The sequence below is a fragment of the Pezoporus flaviventris genome, unplaced genomic scaffold, assembly GCF_033815535.1.
Source record: "Pezoporus flaviventris isolate CSIRO_AGI_PZ_B2104156 unplaced genomic scaffold, CSIRO_AGI_Pfla_v1 ptg000001l, whole genome shotgun sequence".
In the NCBI taxonomy this organism is placed as follows: Eukaryota; Metazoa; Chordata; class Aves; order Psittaciformes; family Psittacidae; genus Pezoporus; species Pezoporus flaviventris.
In genome coordinates this window covers 55,740,899-55,758,396 of record NW_026892549.1, presented here as the reverse complement: position 1 = coordinate 55,758,396, position 17,498 = coordinate 55,740,899, and the positions used below count along the sequence as shown (strand labels likewise).

General features: G+C 42.9%; 1 protein-coding gene across 6 annotated transcripts in view; it reads left to right on the top strand.

The window, feature by feature from the left end:
- Positions 1-17,498, top strand: part of DIP2A (disco interacting protein 2 homolog A) — a 100,406-nt gene that overhangs the window by 75,111 nt on the left and 7,797 nt on the right. For 2 of the 6 annotated variants that reach the window (XM_061458386.1, XM_061458358.1), the window contains 15 exons: positions 2,700-2,836; positions 4,382-4,462; positions 4,660-4,787; positions 6,814-6,928; positions 8,032-8,233; positions 8,778-8,887; positions 9,020-9,100; positions 10,926-11,049; positions 11,753-11,874; positions 12,195-12,306; positions 12,520-12,629; positions 13,125-13,255; positions 14,073-14,241; positions 15,206-15,376; positions 16,761-16,883. In XM_061458386.1, the coding sequence (XP_061314370.1) occupies positions 2,700-2,836; positions 4,382-4,462; positions 4,660-4,787; positions 6,814-6,928; positions 8,032-8,233; positions 8,778-8,887; positions 9,020-9,100; positions 10,926-11,049; positions 11,753-11,874; positions 12,195-12,306; positions 12,520-12,629; positions 13,125-13,255; positions 14,073-14,241; positions 15,206-15,376; positions 16,761-16,883 (1,916 nt within the window). Of the gene's footprint in view, positions 1-2,699; positions 2,837-4,381; positions 4,463-4,659; positions 4,788-5,435; positions 5,586-6,813; positions 6,929-7,804; positions 7,892-8,031; positions 8,234-8,777; positions 8,888-9,019; positions 9,101-10,925; positions 11,050-11,752; positions 11,875-12,194; positions 12,307-12,519; positions 12,630-13,124; positions 13,256-14,072; positions 14,242-15,205; positions 15,377-16,760; positions 16,884-17,498 lie in introns of those variants that run through there. The other 4 variants (XM_061458368.1, XM_061458377.1, XR_009744291.1 and 1 more) reach the window with 4 other exon arrangements.

Here is a 17,498-nt window from a genome sequence, read left to right as displayed (position 1 = left end):
TCAAAACAATAATTTGTTCATTGTTTTCATATTGCACTGGTAAAGATGGAAGGGAGAGTACCAAGCCTCTCTTCTGCCTGCTGTGTGCCTCCAACTTTCACATCACCTGGGATGCAACTGGTGTGTCATCTTGAAAGCTTATTATACCTTATGCTTGGACCTGGATATGGATGCTAGGGGTATTCAGTTAAGTTTACCTCCCTGAAACTTCCCAGCAAAGTGTTTCCATTGTTTTACAGGGATCCTTCTCACATTCTTTCTTTGGCAAAAGAGTTACCCTCTCTAATCCAGAAGATCTGTATCCCTACAGCTCCCAGTCATACAAAGCCTGCCTCATAGGAAGAGTGCTGAGGCAGCCGCTTTCTTACACTCAAGCAAAAACTCTGGGTTAGTGCCAGATCTTGGGCTTCTGCCAATGAACTTCTGCATCTACAGTTTTAAGTTCTGGACTGTGACTGTACTCAGTACCTTTCCCAGAAGTTCAAGGAGAATGGTTGGCATTTCTCAAGTGGCAGGATCCTTACTGTGTCTTCCATCTGTGGGTCTCTTGGGTGTTATTGTTTCCTCTGTCTGTGTCTCAGAAAATATCTGCCCAGATTCTGGTAGTTACCACAACGCATTTTCCCTGCAGAGGAATCTGGTTCCTTCATCTCAAGTACCTGATTTATGAAAGGAGCTGTTACAGAACAACTCTGTGAAGCTTTCAGTCTTTTTCCCGAGATTGTGAATGTGAGGTAGCAGTACCTTGTTCCCACTCAGTCATTAGAATTTATCACAGTCATCATCAGTGTGTTTCTGTCTTCACATGATGGCACAACATCTTGCCACTGCTTACCTTCTTCTCTTGGAGATCTGTGGCAATGAGTTCACTTGTGATGGGACATTTTCTTCCAATTTAAATGTTGTGCTTTGGATGCTTGTGTGACCACCTTTAGGGTCTATATTCTTGTTCATCCTAATCTAGGAATTTGGCTTGCTCTATGCCTGTTGCCCTTCCCAGGAAGGATTCAGGTCCTCGCATTGGACACCCCCATATGCTGTTTTCTTCAGAGATGAGGTTTCTCCAGAAACCCTTCAGCAGTGGTGGGATAGAGGCATTTTATCCTGGTCTTTTAGTATTTTTCTTAAGGCTTCATGCTCCAACTCAAGGCTGGAGTGCAGGGAAGTCCCTCTTGTTTTTATGCTCATGGACCCAGGCTTTTTAGGAAGGCTTGCTGACCTCAAAAAGATCGTGCAGTTCCGCTGTTAGCACACAGTAACAATCCAAATGGATATCAGTTGCATACGGATCCACTAGGAAAATGTGAGAGAGGAACAAGAGAGCACTTTCTAACACTCATCAGGCACCTTCTGCTGGTGCAGGCTTCTGGCATTCTTCTTGCCTTCCTGCTGTGCTGGTCCTGAAACATTCCAAAGCTGAATCCAGTCTTCAGTAGGGCATCAGTGCAGTCATTTGTTTGCACAGTAGGGTTCTCATCCTCTGCCAGAAATCTCATGGCAGGGCTAACTGCTGAGAGCCATCATCTATAAGAATGTACATGTGGACTCATTTGAAGAAAGCAAGCTTTACTTACCAGTAATCGGTGTTCTTTGTGATGTGTAGTCCACATGTACATTCCCGTCCCATCTGCTTTTCCCTTCTTTCTAATTCTTTTTCAGATGCAATGCTGTTGAGAGAGACTGAAATGGTGGTAGATGCACTCTCTTGTATGTCACACATGAAGCAGGAAAAGAAGGAGAAGCAAGAGTACAGGTTCCACTTTGCAGTATCACATGGCAGGGCAGAACTCTGCCTTCTGTTAGATTGTACGTGTACACTGCCTGTACCATACATTGGTTACTGGTAAGTTTCTTGGTTTGTTTTGGGTTATTTGACTTGATCAGGGTGATAGGATAGTCCTTGGGCTTCATGGATGGAGCAGCATCTGGGGACTGTAGGTTAGGTTTCCCATGTTTGTGAATGAGTTCAGGATGTAGCATTTGTGTATGTCTACAAATTGTGCTTTCCCTTCTCTCTGCATCACTGCTTAAGCGTTACAGAATTACAGAGTCCCTTGTGCCTTATCCCTCCACCTCCTTCTTCTTCCCTTTCGGGCTACAACAGGATAAATCCAGACTGCTTAAGCAAGGGCTCTACTTAGCCAGAGAAACATCTGAGGAAACAGTGATTTCAGAAGTCAGATATAAGCAGTGGACAGACCAAAGCTCAGTGTGATGTTTGTTTTACAAGTGTGTATATCCTTGATCAGAAACAAGAGTATTTCAGTGTAGGAAGAGAAAATTGGTAATGATAATAGCACCTTTATGAAATGCAGTTCTTTTAATGCATTAAAGAAGGGCATCAAACTGAGGATAGGTATCTTCTTATTTTTCATCTTTACTCCCATGTATGCTTGTACTTGATCAAACCTTTCATGTTGAAAAGAAATTGCTATGGTTTTGGATTTGGTTGCAGTGATGGGTACACTGTGAAGCACTGTAGCAAAAACAAATTGCATTGGCAAACTTGGATCTGTAATCTTGGAGAGCACATTACACAGGCTCTCAAAAAGATGGAACTCTCTTGCATGCCATGTGTTTGCTGTAGCTGATAGATAAATGATATTACAATCTTGAGCTGCCCGTCAGTGGCAAAGCAATGTCTGTGTCAGCTGCTGAAGCATACCAATGCTGTGACTGTGTTCTTTCTCTCCCTTTAGCAAACGTGTGTGTTGTGAAGGTAGATGGGACTCCTTACCTGTGCAAAGCTGACGAGGTTGGAGAAATATGTGTGAATTCAGGTGCAACTGGGATGGCGTATTTCGGCCTCCTCGGAATCACCAAGAATGTTTTTGAGGTTGGTATTTCTCTTTGTAATGTCAAGTTTTATTGTTATATTCTGTCTCTTAGGGAATTTGGACAAGGGCCTGTAGGGACAGGACAAGGGGAATGGCTTTAACCTGCCAGAACAGGGGAGACTGAGATGAGCTCTTAGGCAGAAGCTCTTCCCTGTGAGGGTGCTGAGGCGCTGGCACAGGATGCCCAGAGAAGCTGTGGCTGCCCCATCCCTGGCAGTGTTCAAGGCCAGGTTGGACACAGGGGCTTGGAGCACCCTGCTCCAGTGGAAGGTGTCCGTGGCAGGGCATTGGGACTGGGCAAGCCTTAATGTGCCTTCCAGCCCTGGGGATCCAGACTGGGATTCTGTGATTACAACCAAAACTACAAAGTAGAATGAGCAGTCAGTGAGCTGCCCCTGTATTCTGCAGTCCAGTGTTGTGCCTGTGTTATCATTTTAATTCATCTTAGTTCTGGATTAACACGTCAGCCTTGTGTAAAGTTACCTGAAGACATTTCAAGGCTGTTGGTGCACAGCTTGGGACATAAAGTCAGAAGTTGCAAATGCAAGCTGCTTCATGCAATCAAAATGCATCTAGAAAAGCTTCCTTTGTGTATTGCAAATTGTGTGTGCTTTTCAAAATGAACTTTAGTGTTGGTTTGCTGTAATGCTTAGGACACCAAGCGGTTTGCTGTTGGATATATGAAATTACGTTCCTAAATACATGGATGAAGATACAGTAAGGATGATAGCCTATCAGTCCTGAGTCTTGTAGTTCATCACAGCAAAAGCAATCTTTCTGCCCAGATTTTCTTCACAGTGGTATCCCAATTTCATGTTTTCCCTTCTCCGGCAAGAAAGGAGTGAAAGTCCTTTAAGAGTCGCACACACACAGTGTTACAGTGGACAGCAGTTGGAAGACTCAGCTGACATATGGAGTTCTACCAGAGAGATGAAAGTAATCCTCACCATCATCCTCTCCTACAAAAAAGCTCTCTCTGTCAGCTTGCCAAACCTCAACACTTCAAACAGCTTTAGCTTTCAGCACTGTGCTAGTGAGAGACAGCAAGAAACCTAATGGAATGGAAGAGCTGGGGGGTGGGAGGAAGGCAAGGAAACCACCTGATGAGATTAATGCTTTGCTCTGGTTCTCTGCTGTAGGCAGCCCCATCACTGCAGCTAAATGAACTTTCTCAAGGTTCTGATAGCAAAGTGTTTGTCACAGTTGGGGTGATGTGCATGGGTACATACCTCAAGCAACAGAAGGACTTCCTGATAAAGTGCTGTCTGAGTGTATACTATAAATCCCAGTTCAAAAGCAGTGTGAGCTCTTGTTACAAAGGCGAAATGGCTGAGAGGTAAAGAATTCTACCACAGAGTTTGGAAGAGGTGTGCTCTTCATTATCCAAAACCCTGTGTGGTGTTGGTACTTGACATGATAGTAACTGTTGTCATCGGGTAATTTCTCAGCTGAATGTAGAGCTGCAGTGAAACGGAAGCAGAAAGCATTTTAGCTTCACTTTTCTTGCCAGGACTGAGTGTCTCAATACTGCCATGTCCTTTCAGGCCATCCCAGTGACGGCAGCCGGAGTGCCTGTTTCAGACCAACCCTTCACAAGGACAGGATTGCTTGGCTTTGTGGGTCCTGTAAGTGTGACTGAGCCATCCGGGCCTCTGCTTTGTCCTGACTCCCAGCTCTTAAGCGATGCCCCTGAATTCATCAGCATTCTGTGTCAGGGCAGTGACCTTGGGATCTTGAGAATGATTTTTGGCTATAGTCAAGCATGTATCACCCAGAGTCTGGAGATTTTCCCCCTCTATTTCTAACCCTGTCTTCTTTTCAGGACTATCTGGTGTTTGTGGTAGGAAAATTGGATGGCCTAATGACAGTTAGTGGCCGCAGGCACAACGCAGATGATGTGGTAGCCACAGCACTGGCTGTTGAACCCATGAAGTTTGTGTATCGGGGAAGGTAAGTGGGTTAAAACCTTCACCACTGCTCATTGGACTTTGTTGTTGCTTTTTTCACCTGCAAATGATCAACAAGTAGCATAGTGTACGCGGGAGCTCTGCATGTGCATTTTTACATGGGTATTTTTAGGAAAGATGGCCCTAGGTTGTGACATGCCAGGTAAGAATTTGGCTGTCCCTCCTAATGTGTAAGATAAATATTGACAGCCTCAGTGTATACATACAATATATACAATGCTTCATGTATAATAGATTTGAAATTAATTTCACTTAGTATTAAACATAGATCATTAAGTGTCTGTTTAAAACTTCTTTCAAAGCTTCTTTTAAGATAGTCAAATGATGGTTGTATGCCAAATGTAAAACACAACTACCCTTTGGCCACTTGGGCCTTCCATACAGACTGGCCTAGGGAAGAGCTTTGCAGCGTGTTCTAAAGGATAAACTCTTAAAGTGTTGAGGGTGCTGCAGGACCTCAAAGATAGTGTGTGTTGTGTCACCAGCATTATTGCTCTTCAGGGGCTCAGTGTCCACATGGAGGTTAGTGATGAGTGGTGCCCTCAGGGGTCCATACTGGGACCAGTACTGTTTAATATCTTCATCAACAACACAGACAGTAGGGTTAAGTGCTCCCTCAACACATTTGCAGGTGATATCAAGCTGAATGGTTGACCTGTGGGATGGGACACCATCCAGGGGCACCTGGACAAGCTCAAGAAGTGGGCCAGTGTGAATCTCATGATGTTCAACAAGGCCAAGGGCAAGGTCCTGCACCTGAATTTGTGCAACCCCCAGTATTTAATACAGGCTGGGGGATGAAGGGATTGAGAGCAGCCCTGAGGAAAAGGACTTGGGGTTGTTCGCTGATGAGAAGCTCCCCATGGTCCAGCTTCAGTGAGAGCTTGAGCCCAGAACCCCCCCCATGTGCTGGGCTGCTCCCCCAGAGCTTGAGCAGCAGCTCAGGGAGGGGATTCTCCCCCTCTGCTGTGCTTTGGGGAGACCTCCCCTTGCACTCCTGATCCAGTTCTGGGGCAACAGCACAAGAGGGACATGGAGCTGTTGGAGTGAGTCCAGAGGAGGCCACGGAGATGCTGCGAGGGCTGGAGCAGCTCTGCTCTGGAGCCAGGCTGAGAGAGCTGGGCTGGTTCAGCCTGGAGAAGAGAAGGCCCCTTAAGGGGCCTTACCTAGAGGGGCCTTACAAGAAAGACAGTGACAGACATTTTAATACAGCCTGTAGCAACAGGACAAGGGTTCATGGTTTTAAACTAGGAGAGGGGAGATTTAGACTAGATATAATGAATAAAGTTTTTCAACAAGGGTGGTGAAACACTGGGGCAGGTTACATAGGGGTTGATGCTGTAGCCCTGGAAACAGTCATGGTCAGGTTGGATGGGGCTCTGAGCAACCTGATCTCCCTGCTCATTGCAGGAGTAGGGTTGGACTTCATGAGATTTAAAGATCCCTTCCAACCCAAACCATTCTGTGAAAGTTGAGCTTTCTTTATCTTTGCATCACTTTTGCAATTCAACTTTCACAAAACTAATGGCACATACCTGGTTGAGGCATTACTAATATTTTATCCTAGAAGATGTAAGCCTAAAACTAATGTAATTCACAGATGGGCAGAAGTCTTTTTCAGTGCAAGCATTACTAGACGTGCTGGTCAGTAATTTGGCATAGTTGTCTTTCAGAAAGGACATCAAATGTAGGTACAGCAAGTTCAGCAGGCATGATGGGAGTTACATAGGGAAGGTTTGTAGAGACCCTGCGCATATGGAACCTGTCTGTATTAAACATGTGCTATTTGGTGACTGCAAATTCTCTTGACCCCCAATAGGAATAAATTACAATAATGAACCTACATTTGCTCTCAGTTTATCTGTGATTTTGTGATGATCTGGCATATCTAATGCCTGTATGTGGTGAAGCAGGACAATTAAAGGTTGCAGTCGTTTCCACATTCTAATAAACCCTGCTGTGTTCCTCAGATGTTGCATCCTATCATTCTTCTGTCCTTTGTATTTTAGGATAGCAGTGTTCTCTGTCACCGTTTTGCATGATGATCGAATAGTGCTCGTGGCAGAGCAGCGCCCTGACGCGTCAGAGGAGGATAGTTTTCAGTGGATGAGCAGGGTTCTACAGGTAGTCAGTCTGTCCTTCCTCTCTTTACAAGTGAATAAGGCTGATGTATGAAATGAGAATATTAAGAGCACCTTTTTTTCCATAAGGAAAACCTATCAGTGTAACTACAGAGAGCTGTAATAAATTGACTTCGGATTAGTATTCAAGGGTTAACAGTCACCAGACTATTTCAGCATGGTTTTAAACTTCATACTACTGGGATGATAGTTTTTCTTTGTTCAAATTCTCCATATCTCTGCTGATTTCATACTGGCTGGAGAGTTAAGCCTGAAAATGTTTAAGTACACACTTAGCACCAGGTATCAGACTCTGAAATCCTGTTATGTCACTAACATCGTTATTCCAGATCTCCAACAGTAAGCATTAAAAATTCTCTTCCCCTGGTAACTTTATTGTGTTTCTGTGGGGAGGCTAAGAGGGGAATTGCATTTGAGGAACTGAGAATTAATCCATTGGTTCTCATTAAGTAAAAAGCAAGAGAGCAGTTCTGGAAGAAGATGCTGGTAAAGGGACAACTAAAGGAAGGCAGGAGAGAACATCTTAAGGGAGGATTTCTCTTAAGACTAAGACAGCTGTGTAATAATGGTTTCTAATTTTGTCTCTGCAGTCTTTTCAGAGGGGATATCTGGTAATAGAAAAGCTGTTTTTCATGGGAAAAAGTATTTTATTTCTCTTTTTAGAAGTGTCACAGCTAAACCAGACACTGACGTTTTAGGCAGCGAGATGTTTCCCTCCCTGTTTTCGTGGGTTTATGTTCTACTGCGCTTCTGTGATTGTACCATACATGCTAAATTTGATGTGATATCATTTTGGCTTTTTAAGAACTCTGCACTTTTTGCCCACTTTTAAGAGACTTTCCTAATCCCTGATGTGCAGGTGGCATCCCCTTGATACAGTGCACAAGCAAAGTCCTGGGTCTGCTCCTGCTCCCATTGAAGTCATGGCACAACTTCTATGAGTTCAGTGAGTGCAGAATTGGACCCTTTATTTGCAAATTGTGGTGCAAGTAAAAACCTTAATGTTATTAAATGACTTGAATTCAAATTCTTGCTCTAGCTACATGCAGTTCATAACGTGGAACATCTTTCTTTCTTTCTATCAAGGCAGTTGATAGCATTCACCAAGTGGGCGTCTACTGTCTTGCCTTGGTGCCAGCCAACACTTTGCCAAAGGCTCCACTTGGAGGAATTCATATTTCAGAAACCAAGCAACGCTTTTTAGAGGGTGCTCTGCACCCTTGTAATGTCTTGATGTGTCCACACACTTGTGTCACTAACCTGCCTAAGCCTCGGCAGAAACAACCAGGTGAGGAAAGGAGCTTGTTCCCTAGTTCTCTTTCTGTCTCTAGGGGGATGCATGGAGAGGGGTCTAGAGGCCACTCGGTGCTGTGCATGTTGGATGGCTTTAAGCTGCCTGACTTGGCAGGGCTTGGGGTGTTGTCGGAGCATGCCAGACCTCAGAGTGGGCATTACATTATAGTCTGCCCTGATTCCCAGTGAATGCAAGGTCATCCAGCACAAATCCATTTTATGCTTCTGTAGCTACGTTATAAATTGCTCCTGTATGGGCCATCTTGCAAAGGGTAGTAACTCATGTAATAAAACTCAAGTACGGACAGACCTCAGTTTGCTGAATCAGTAATAGACTGATTTTTAATGTACCATACTGATAATGGAGTCATTTTTAGCGTACTGTCCTCTTCTTTTGCTGTGCAATATGATCCTTGGGTTTAGGTTTTCATCTTTTCAGTTGTATGTTACATATATAGTATTCTCCAGGCTGAGTTATAGATTATTACATGTTCCTTACACTTCTTTTTCCTCATTTTGCACTGGTTTTAAAAATACAGATGTTGGTCCTGCTTCAATGATAGTAGGAAACCTTGTTGCTGGAAAGAGAATTGCGCAAGCCTCTGGGAGAGATGTTACCCAGTTGGAGGATAATGACCAGGCAAGAAAGGTAACACATCCTGATCTTACTAAGTATTTGAATTGGCTTATTCAGAATGAAACAAGAGCAGCTGTGGTATCCCACTGAAACTAAGCATGGTGCATTGTGAGTGAATCAGTGTCTCCTTTTTTCCTCTTGCAGTTCCTGTATTTAGCAGATGTTCTTCAGTGGCGAGCTCAGACGACTCCAGATCATCCCCTCTTCCTTTTGTTGAATTCCAAGGTGAGATGCACTTTAGGTCATACCTGGAGATGGAGATCAGCAAAAGAGTGTTTGGATTCTAAGGAAATTCCAGTGAGAATTCTTTTTCTAAAATGCTTCCAAGTTATTTTGAGGAAGCAGACAAAAAATGGCTAGTTAGCAAGCAGCAGAATTTTTCCACCTCTGGAATTTCAGTATGGATTCTGCATAGCTTAAAACATCACACTAATTGCATTTCCTGCTGCAACACAACTTTTGTCCTGTTAATGGAAGCCACAATTCTGCCTTCATCCCTGAGCACAAGGGTAAGTGGAAGTCAGAGATGGACCTTTACTCAAGGTCTATATGAACCCTTACGACATATCACAAGGCAACAGTCATGTTTCTCAGCTAAATACTCATTTTTACTCATAGCCACTCTGCTCTGCATGTGAATTTTGGTAGTTCTGGAGAATTCACTTGCCTTGTGCATCCGACACTTTGTAAAGGGGTCTGAAACATGCGTGGAGACCTCCTAGCAGCCTTCCAGTATCTGAAGGGGGGCTATAGGGATGCTGGGGAGGGACTCTTCATTAGGGATTGTAGTGACAGGACAAGGGGTAACGGGTTAAAACTTAAACAGGGGAAGTTTACATTGGATATAAGGAAGAAGTTCTTTACTGTAAGGGTAGTGAGGCACTGGAATGGGTTGCCCAGGGAGGTTGTGAATGCTCCATCCCTGGCAGTGTTCAAGGCCAGGTTGGACGAAGCCTTGGGTGAGATGGTTTAGTGTGAGGTGTCCCTGCCCATGGCAGGGGAGTGGAACTAGATGATTTTAAGGTCCTTTCCAACCCTAACTATTCTATGATTCTATGAAACAACCTGCACTTGTGTACGTGCCTCAGTATTTACGCTTCCCTGGGCTTGAGAAATACTCCTGCTGTGTTAGTGAGAAAACCCAAATCTTTTAGATTCTTCTACTGCTATTCTGGCACTTTCTTTATTGCCTTCTGGAAAGAAAGAAGGGGAAAGCTGGACATTTGGTTTTGGTTGAGCCTTTACTCAGTAGCTAACCTTCCAGTGACAGTAACATCCCAGTGACAAATTGGGTCTGCCTTGGGCTGTGCTGTACTGCAGACATGTGAGATAGGGAATGTGCTTTCAGAAGGTCCTTAGGAAGTAAAAGATTTGCCTTGGGAGTCTCATTTAGACAGGCAAAATGATTTAAGACATGGTTCAAAGTTCTGACTTTTTCTCATGGGGCTGCTTTAGCAGAAGAAACTGCCTCAGTATTGCTGAAAGACCCAGAATTGGTTTATCCTTCTTTCAGAATATTTATTCTTCAGGTGCATCTTTCCAGATGCACAGGTGGGGGAAATACACTTTAAGAAGTGCCCGTGCAGAGCAACCACAGCTCAGGTTGCCTCTCTGAGCCTTCAAAACAGCATCTATATCAAAGACATCAGCAGAGTTCCCTTTGCACTTTTGAGACTGCTGACACAAAAGCAGTGTGGAGGTGTGGCTGAGCAGGGTGAGGCAGAGCTGATGCAGTGCTTCTGCTGCTGCTAATACTAATGCTGCTAATATGTTACTACTATTTCCCTTGGACTGTGGCTTTTCAAGTATTTGTAAGATACTCTTTTTGTGGTACCAGATACATTCAGAATCCAGTCCTGTCTGATGTTCAAAACAGCATGTGTAAGATTCAGTAGTGTTCTAAAGTTCCTGTTACCAGCAGCTTGGTTTCCAAAACACCTAGACAGAGTCTTCAAAAGCGTGCTGTTAAACTAAGGACAATGAAACATTACATCTGCAGCATGTACTTTGAAAGTGAGTAGTTCCCTGATGTTGCTCCTTTTCTGTGCAGGGCACTGTAGCCAGCAGTGCATCCTGCATACAGCTACACAAGAGAGCAGAAAGGGTGGCAGTCGCACTGCTGGAGAAAGGACGACTGAATGTAGGTGACCATGTGGCCCTGGTTTATCCTCCAGGTAAGGGAATACAGACAGCAAAAGTCAAAAGTCAGACACCACAAGGAAAGAAATAAGTCTTGCCCAGGTGGAGCATTCAGACACCCATTTAGTACAGTGCTATATGGCAGTGACTTAGTGTTTCGAGGAAGAGACTTTTTGTCATTTTATTATTAAGTTGCTGCTTCTACATTTACCAAACATTTCAACCTCAGAGAATGGAATAAAACTGTGCATATATCCATTAAAAGACAGATGAGAGATCTAGGTGTATGGACACCTATCTTTCCTGAGTGGCTGTCTCTAGAAGTGGAATCTGGACCTCAAACTTGTATTACTGATATGTATTTAGGAGTGCACCTCAGGAAAAAAGAGTCTTACCTCATAAAAGTAGGATGACTGCATATTCCAGAGTGATAACTGTGAAAAACAAATGTCATTTTCATAACCCACAGTACTTTGTTATTTTATCCTACCCGTCCATGAAAACATATCCCTATTTAAAGTTTGTAGGGTTTGAATCATTTTTGCTAACTCTCAAATGCAAAATCTTTTAACCTTATAGAATGGGGGGTGGCTAAGAACACCCTGTTGATTTGAAGAGACCTTTGTGACAAATCCTTACCTCTTAGTAAAAGAAACTGGGTGTGTTTTGATTTTGGAGAAAGAGTTTGGCCTTTTGTTCTCATAAAAATGGCTTTAATGTTACAAATATCCTTTACAGGAGTAGACTTAATAGCAACTTTCTATGGCTGCTTATATGCTGGCTGTATACCTATCACCGTTCGCCCACCTCATCCACAGAACCTTGCTACCACTCTGCCCACTGTCAAAATGATTGTAGAGGTATGTATAAGGCATCCCCCTTCTAGTGCTTTTGGTAGGTGCAGGATGGTTGATGCAGCCTGATAAATTGCTTTGCCATAGTCCGTATAAAATAAGGCAGGAAAAGAAATAATCAGTATGCTATGACTGACTCAGTGAATACCTTTTTTACAACTCATTTAAAATGTTCTGTCTGTTGTTGTGATAGTGATTTTGCTTCATTTCCAATGGGGATTTTTCATCTATTCACCTTACTGGTTCTCTCATCTGGATGGATATGAAATTACGTTAGCATTCATTTGTTAGTTTTATACATGGTTTTGATGCTGTGTCTTTTACAGGTCAGTAAGTCTGCCTGTATACTGACCACACAAGCGATAATGAAACTGCTGAAGTCCAAGGAAGCTGCAGCAGCTGTAGATATTAAGACGTGGCCCACTATTTTGGATACAGGTACAGAATGTTTGCCAAAATCAGTTTGAAGACTGATTTCTTTCTTTTGTTACACCATAACTTCCTAACTGAATGGATGTATCTAACATTGCATCACAATATCTGTCCAGAAACCATAGCAAGCATCTGGTGGTAATGCTGTCAAGATAAATTTTTGTCCTGTATTTTGCAAAATAATACTAGGGTACTCTTCTTTTTCTGTGTTTTAAATAGATGATATGCCTAAAAAGAAGCTGGCTGGTATTTTCAGACCTGCGTCTCCAGATATGTTGGCGTACTTGGACTTCAGCGTGTCTACTACTGGTATATTAGCAGGAGTAAAGGTAGAGTAACAAGAGAGAGATTATTCTACTTCATTTCCTTATATGCAGGTATATTCTGCATTCATTTCTCCTGCCAGAGAAGAAATACAGAAACGTAAGCGGAGCATCCTAGTGTTCAGAGGCATGACATCAACACTTACTGATGCACTTCTTGGAGACATTCAGCCTTTACTGGGTCTGTGTGAAGAATCACCAAGGGGACTGATGGAGTGTGTTTGTCATTAAGTCCATGAATGTTTTCTTTTGCAATTTATAGTAGAGGTGTGAGATGTTGTTTAGCATCATTCAGTGTCACGACAGATGTCATTGGTCACTAGCGTGAAAAGTACCTGTGAACTTTTGGGCTTATATCCCTTTCTTGTGTTTTAAAGGTGCTTAAAAAAAAAAACAAAACCACTACATGTTGCCATGTCTTCTAACAGCAAACATTTCTGTATTTCATGTGATACCCTTTTTGGTTTAAAGCCCCTGAGAGCACCTCTTTTTGTCCTGCAGATGTCACATGCAGCTACAAGTGCCTTATGTCGCTCTATAAAGCTACAATGTGAGCTGTACCCTTCACGTCAGATTGCCATCTGTCTTGACCCTTACTGTGGCTTGGGATTTGCTCTGTGGTGTTTGTGCAGGTACGTCCTTTGGATCATAGGCTCTCCCATCCATTCCAAGCCTTCTCTAGAATCCCAGGGAACAGTCAATGGCTGAAACTGTCAGAGAAACCCAAATTAACCTTTTTGTAGGTACTTCATAAAGTACATTTTGGGGTAACAAAATTCATGTAGGTTACTTGAGTAACTTGGGGTTTGCAAGTGGAATTAAGCAGATACCAAATCCAAGAAAAAAAAGGACTTCACTGTCTTTTTCACATTGATTAAATAAATCCTTTTAAAGTCTTTTGAGAGTAAACTGTATCTTTGTACAATACCCCCAAGGTGCTGACTGTTGCAGATTTATTTCAAATTCTTATCCAAGGGAATCTAAGCGGAGACCTTAGAGCAGCTCCAGTGCCTAAAGGGGCTGCAGGAAACCTGGAGAGGGGCTTTGGACAAGGGCCTGTAGGGACAGGACAAGGGGAATGGCTTTAACCTGCCAGAACAGGGGAGATGGAGATGAGCTCTTAGGCCGAAGCTCTCCCTGTGAGGGTGCTGAGGCGCTGGCACAGGGTGCTCAGAGATGCTGTGGCTGCCTCATCCGTGGCAGTGTTCAAGGGCAGGTTGGACACAGGGGCTTGGAGCACCCTGCTCTAGTGGAAGGTGTCCCTGCCTGTGGCAGGGGCTGGAACTGGATGGGCTTTAAGGTCCCTTCCAATCCAAACCATTCTGTGAAGTTCAGATAGATTCCATGTTCTCAGTTTTCCTGTATTTGCTTCATTATGACTTTATGTAACTTTTGGCTTTTTATATGCTGGCTTGAAGTTTTCATCTTTCTATTTCTTCCTCTTCCTAGTGTCTATTCGGGTCATCAGTCTATTCTAGTCCCTCCTCTGGAACTGGAGAGCAACGTGTCCATCTGGTTGTCTGCTGTCAGTCAGTATAAAGTGCGCGTCACGTTCTGCTCTTACTCTGTGATGGAGATGTGCACCAAAGGGCTTGGAACACAGACTGATATACTCCGGGTGAGTGGACTTCATTTTTCAACATAATGACATCTAAATACATGTATCTTTCTGAAATCTTTCGTTTTAGCCTGCAGAAGATGGGACCATAAGTGTTTTATGAAGCCTTTAATTATGACTTGCTTTTTGGAAAACACTGAGACTGCTGGAATTTTCAGCTCTCAGGTTTCTGGTGGGGAAGAAGAGAAGTTCTTCTGTTTTCAACTATACTTATTTGTGCCACCTCTGTGCTGCTTGCTGGGTATTGAGTTCTGAAACGGCTGTTATCTTCCTAGCGGCAATAATTACACAGTAATTGATAGTAGTAGTAATTGATAGTTGATCCATTTATTTTTGAGGGATATCTCTTAACTGAAACTGTATTTCCTTGAGGAGCTGCCTCTGTCTCAGTGGCAGGAGTGTTCCCACGGCTGTAGTAACTAAGCTGCTCAGGACTTCCACTGGGAATGTCTGGCAGCTTGTTGTGCACAAGAAAGTGGCTTCATTGTACTTATTCTCAGTATAGACAGCAAACTCTGTCCCTCTGTTCTCATTGAAGGGAATCTTGGCCCGCAACCAGTTGCTACAGGTTCACATTCATGCTGATGAGAGCTTCTAATGTCTCATACACTGCTTGCATCTGAACTGGGGTGAGCAGGTCCCCTGTGGGCCCAGCCCTGTGAAACAATGACACTTTGTGGGGTTTTCAGCCCAGAATGATGAGTGGCTGGGTTGCAGCTACACCATGCAAGTAGGTTTTATGCAGAAAAAAAGCCCTGCCACAAAGCTGCTTGGGACAGTTTTAGAAGGTTGTCCTGGGTCGATGGAGCCAAACTGAGCGCGGGCTGTGTGTATAGTGTTTAACCAGTTTATGTCACTTATTCCAGTGTTTTGGAAGTCCCTCTGTTCTGTGAATTGAAATGGCTTAGTTCTAGAATTGTTGACTTCAAACTTAAGAGGTTGTTTTCTTCACCCAACCTCTCAGATGAAAGGAGTTAACCTGTCCTGTGTGCGAACGTGCATGGTGGTTGCAGAGGAGAGACCGAGGATTACATTAACACAGTCTTTCTCCAAGTTATTCAAAGACCTGGGCCTCTCTGCTCGTGCAGTGAGCACTACGTTTGGGTGCAGGGTCAACGTGGCAATTTGCTTACAGGTGAGATTAAACTCTTTATTCCTTATACAGAATCTCTGGGAACTTTATAGGAAATCATGTTCATTCATATAAGTCCTTTTGTAATGAGCTAGAGCTCCATTGCTTGCTTGCTTCATCACCAAGTAAATAAGCTTTGGAGATGCGTATTATGATAATTTCACTGTTCTGTACTAATGGACCAATTGATTTCCCTTTCTAATAAAGAGGACCAGTATTAAGAAACTTGTTTCCTTCCTACTATGCAGGAGCTTCCTGTTCACAAACACATGAAATATTTCAAGCAATGCTATTTCAGCTTTTGTGTCATTCGGATTTTGTCTGTTTGAAAAACAGCTTATGTATATGTTGAAATAAATGGAAGAAAGAGTTCCTTAAATAAATCCCATGAAAATTGATAAGGATGGCAGGTTTTTTACTTCTAAAGATCTCAACAGTAGTATCAGCAACATGCAAATACATTTGTCTCACCTCGTGAGAGTTAGACTTCTTTTTACAATTAAAGGTATAAATTGGAAGCTTTGAGGGGGAGAATATGCCCATAAAGTATAAACAGTCCCACTTCACAGACTGGAGATCAGTTTCTGTGGTTTCTGTCACACATATTAAAGGAGAAAAGGTTTTTAACAACCCCTAGAGAGATGGTTATAAAGAAATGTGGCCAGAGCAATTTTATGAATCGATAGATGGAAAAATAGGAAGGATATAGATGAAATTCATTAAATTCATTCAATAAGGCATTTCAGATGCCAAGTGCAAAAGAACAGCTTTCTGAATTGGCTGCCTAAATGGGGATTCTAAAAGCCAGGTTTGCGTAGTTGCTGTTCAGACTGCACAGACGGGGGGGGAAACCCCAACAGTTTTTCTGCAGGATGCTAAATGGCAATGTGAAAAGTACTGCAAGAAAACTGTGAAGACTGAAGCTTCCCCTTCATTTTATACCTTTTTCATCTCTGTTCTCCATTCTTTAGCCCTTTCTTAGTGTCTTGGGGGATTTTTAAACCTCTTTTCCCCATTCTTCCAAAGTGATACCCGTATTTGACTTTTTAAATCACAGAACTTAGATGGCTATAGATAAATAGCCAAACTGAATGGGTGTTTGATACAAGTTAGCATGCAAATAAATGCATAATGTTTTCCAGCCTTACTGGACTGTTTTACTGAGAAGGTGTTTCAGAAGCTGCAAGCAGCCTTTAGATACAAATGCAGTATGGATAAGGCAATAGGCATCTCATTATCTGCCGTAAAACTCTTCTTGTTTATTAACTGGGACTTCCATATTTCCCAGTGAAACACTTAAAAATAATGTGAAATGGAAACTTTCTGTTCACTCTATAACAGTATGAGTTTTGTTTTCTGTCTGACTGTGTGTATCTTACGTTTCCAGTGCCTCTTTGTTTGTATTTTCTTTTTTCCCCTTTCTCTCTGTTTCACACACTTTGATGGCCTCTGTTACTTCTGTTTGTGGTCCTGCTGTCAGCCAAACAGGCTGGGCAAGCTGGCTGAACAGGTATAGTGATGCATGTGTGCTTGTAATGTCCTAAAGTCAGTCTGGTTCAGCAGTATTACTCTGTAATGAATGTATGTCATTTGAGAGTTGTCATCTGGAATAGATAAAGTGAGATTTTTTTCTTCTAAAGAAGTTCAGTTTTACTCACAAAGAGCACTTGTAGCTAAAGTACAAAACCTCTTTCTCAAATGAGCCGGAAAGGGAGCTATAGCAATGATTAAAGTTACTGAAGGGTATATTCCTAGAGATAAAGCTCATACTGTTCATTTGTGTGGCCATCAGTGTCACTGAGCCTCAGCAGTGCTCTGAACATACAAGGGAATATCATAAAGACATTCTCCAGCAGCACAGTCTTGAGCTGATGGCAAAGTGGCCTCATTTGAAGTATTTCTGTAATGAGAAATGAACTGGGGGGAAGGGGGGGACAGTCACCAAAGCTTTGCCTATTTTTATAGCTTTAATATGCATTTCACAGTAGTTGCTGGCTCTCTTGAGATTCAGTTCTGCTGGGGAGTAAATAAAGTCCCCTGTTCTCATGGTGGGAAATTGGAAACTTCTCACCAGAGCTGGTCAGAAGGTTTCTTCTGGGACTGCAATAAAGCTTTGCCTGTGCCC